At 59.2% G+C, this 2,429-nt stretch overlaps 1 protein-coding gene across 1 annotated transcript; it reads left to right on the plus strand.

Annotated features, from left to right (window-relative positions):
- Positions 1 to 467: 467 nt before the first annotated feature.
- LOC105562800 lies at positions 468 to 2,384 on the plus strand (the record flags this gene model as incomplete). The annotated part of the gene is made up of 2 exons (XM_012013878.1): positions 468 to 1,586; positions 1,781 to 2,384. Coding segments are annotated over exons 1-2 (1,723 nt in total), but the record flags the coding sequence as incomplete, so codon positions are not given.
- Positions 2,385 to 2,429: the final 45 nt, after the last annotated feature.

The raw sequence follows: 2,429 nt of genomic DNA on the forward strand, positions 1-2,429 counted from the left end.
TGCATAAAACGGAACGCACCTCATGTTTGTAAAGAACATTTACATGAAGTATTTCATAGTGATATTTTTCATCTTAAGAGTTGGCTATCATAGGTCTAGTTTACATCGTGCATTTGATACGCGTATCAAATAGTGTATTTGAGTTGATCAGCCAATGACTAAACCAATTTACTAGTTCTTTACTCTTTGTTACTATTTGATACGCGTAACAAGTGCACGATGTAAACTAACCCAAATAGCACAAGGACGTCCTCAAGACGTCCTCAGAATATCCAGGACGGGACGTAAGGACGTTGTGGGGACGTCCCATTTTAGTCCCGGGACATCCTGAGGACATTCTGTGGAACACCCGATGCGCGCCTTATTACATCCTCACGAGGTCCCGAAGACATCCTCCGAAAGTTTTTTAGAAAGTCCACAGGACGTACTTCAGAACATTATAAGGACATTTTTGGGATAGCCATAGGATGTCCTGTTTTAATCCCGGGACATTCTGTGGTATAGTTAATGAGAGAATTAACGTGTCCTTAGGAGATTCTGAAGATACCAAGAGGAGGAAGAGCGTCCGGAAAAAGGGGAGAGACGCAAAACAGAAGCGGCCCCTAGACAGCTCCAGCGAGGAGGAGGAAAACCTGCTCCGAGAGAAGAAGGACGGCAGGGGCAGGCCCGTAACAACGGGTAAGGGCGTCGAGATGGCCGCCCGCAAAATGGCCAATAAAGCCCTTAACAAGATGAAGGGCGAGATGCGGGACATGGAGGTTATCATGCAGGGGGATTATGACCCCCTGCAATACGAGGGCGCGGAGAGGAAGAAGAGGATGAGGGAGCTGGAGGAGCAGATCCCCCAGCTCCCAACCTGCGATCTTGTTGCGAAAGTCATGGACTTCAGCAGCAAGATCGACCAGGCGGCGAAAAAGAGCAAAAACCTCAAGAGGACCATCGCCGGCCTGATAAGAGATGGAGCCCTGTACACCAGGGTCGCGGTGGACGCTCTGTCCATGAGGGTCGCAGGGGTGGCGAGCGAGAGAGAGGAGCGCATGAGAGAAGAGCTCGTGGTCCTCAGAGCTCAGGTCGCGGACCTCCAGCGGGAGAAGGAGGAGCGGGATCGCGCGACGATGCCACCCCCCGGCCTGCCACGGACGATGCGGGACAGCACCCCCACGGAGGAGATCGTACGGGAGGAGGAGATGCCGGAGGCAATCGCCGCTGAATTGCCGATGGAGTCTCCTCCTCCCGGGGAGATAGCGGTCGCGGCACCCGCGGAGAAGAGGACCTGGGACGTGGTCACGCCGAACAACGCGGACACGTCCCGGGCCTCGACGTCGGGAGTGGAGAAAACGCGGGCGAGGAGGAAGGAGAGGTCCGTCTCGAGGAAGAGGACCAAACCCTCGGCCCCCGCGAAAAACTCCTCTCTACCGTCCCCCCACGCCCCGCAGAAAGCGGGGAAGTCCCCGCCAAGGAAGGCGGAGACCATGGGGGAGATGGTGGAGAGAAAGATAAGGGAGGCCGTCGATCGATCTCACAGGGAGATCGATCGGCGGCTTCAAAAGTTGGAGGATCTGCTCCAGGCCCTGGCCGGCGGCGGGGTCCGTAATAGCGGCCCTGCAGCGGTCCCCTCCGACCCTCGAAAGGGGGGAGGGGGCGCCGTGAGGGACCGCCCGGTTCCCGGGGCCGGCCAAGGGGGTGGATCAAGGGAAGCAAACCTCCCAGAGAAGATCGCGAATGCTGCGGGGGGGGGGCCAAAAAGAAGAAGGAAAAGAAGAAGGCCCCCCCTTCGCAGCAAACGCAGGAGCCCGAGGAGACGGGTTCCTCTCGTAGGAGAGAGACCAAGCCCTCCCCCCAGCCCGCTGCGCGTGTGGAGACATACGCAAAGGTGGTTGGGAGGAAGAGCAGGGTCGCGGAGGGGAAGTCCGCAAAAGGAGTCCCTAGGGCGGCCGCCCCCGTTACCCCATTAAAGGGGCGGGGCGGCGGCTTGCCCAAGAAGACTCCGAAGAGGAGACTCCCGCGCACGTCGGCCGTCGTCCTCACGCGTCCCAATGGGGACTATCGTGAGGCCCTGGCCAGACTGCGACGGGAGGTTAATTTGGAAGACCTTGGCATCGGGGGCCTGGTTAACATCAGATCAGGGGCCACCGGCGCCAAGGTCATCGAGGTCTCCGGAGAGGGTCACGCCAACAAGGCTGACTTTCTCGCGGAGCAGGTCAAGCGAGTCCTCCAGGGGGAGGACGGGACGCGGGTGGACCGGCCGCGGAGAATGGCCGAGGTCCGCCTACGCGGCCTCGACGACTCCCTGGACGTCGAGGAGATAAAGGGGTGGGTAGCGGAGGCTGGACACTGCGGCGTCTCCGATGTGCAGTGCGGTGCGCTGCAGCCGGCCGCCGGAGGCAAGTCCAGCCTGTGGATGCGTCTGCCCCTTGTATCTGCCAGGG

The sequence above is a fragment of the Vollenhovia emeryi genome, unplaced genomic scaffold, assembly GCF_000949405.1.
Source record: "Vollenhovia emeryi isolate VEMERY1.0 unplaced genomic scaffold, V.emery_V1.0 DF944708.1, whole genome shotgun sequence".
Taxonomy (NCBI): Eukaryota; Metazoa; Arthropoda; class Insecta; order Hymenoptera; family Formicidae; genus Vollenhovia; species Vollenhovia emeryi.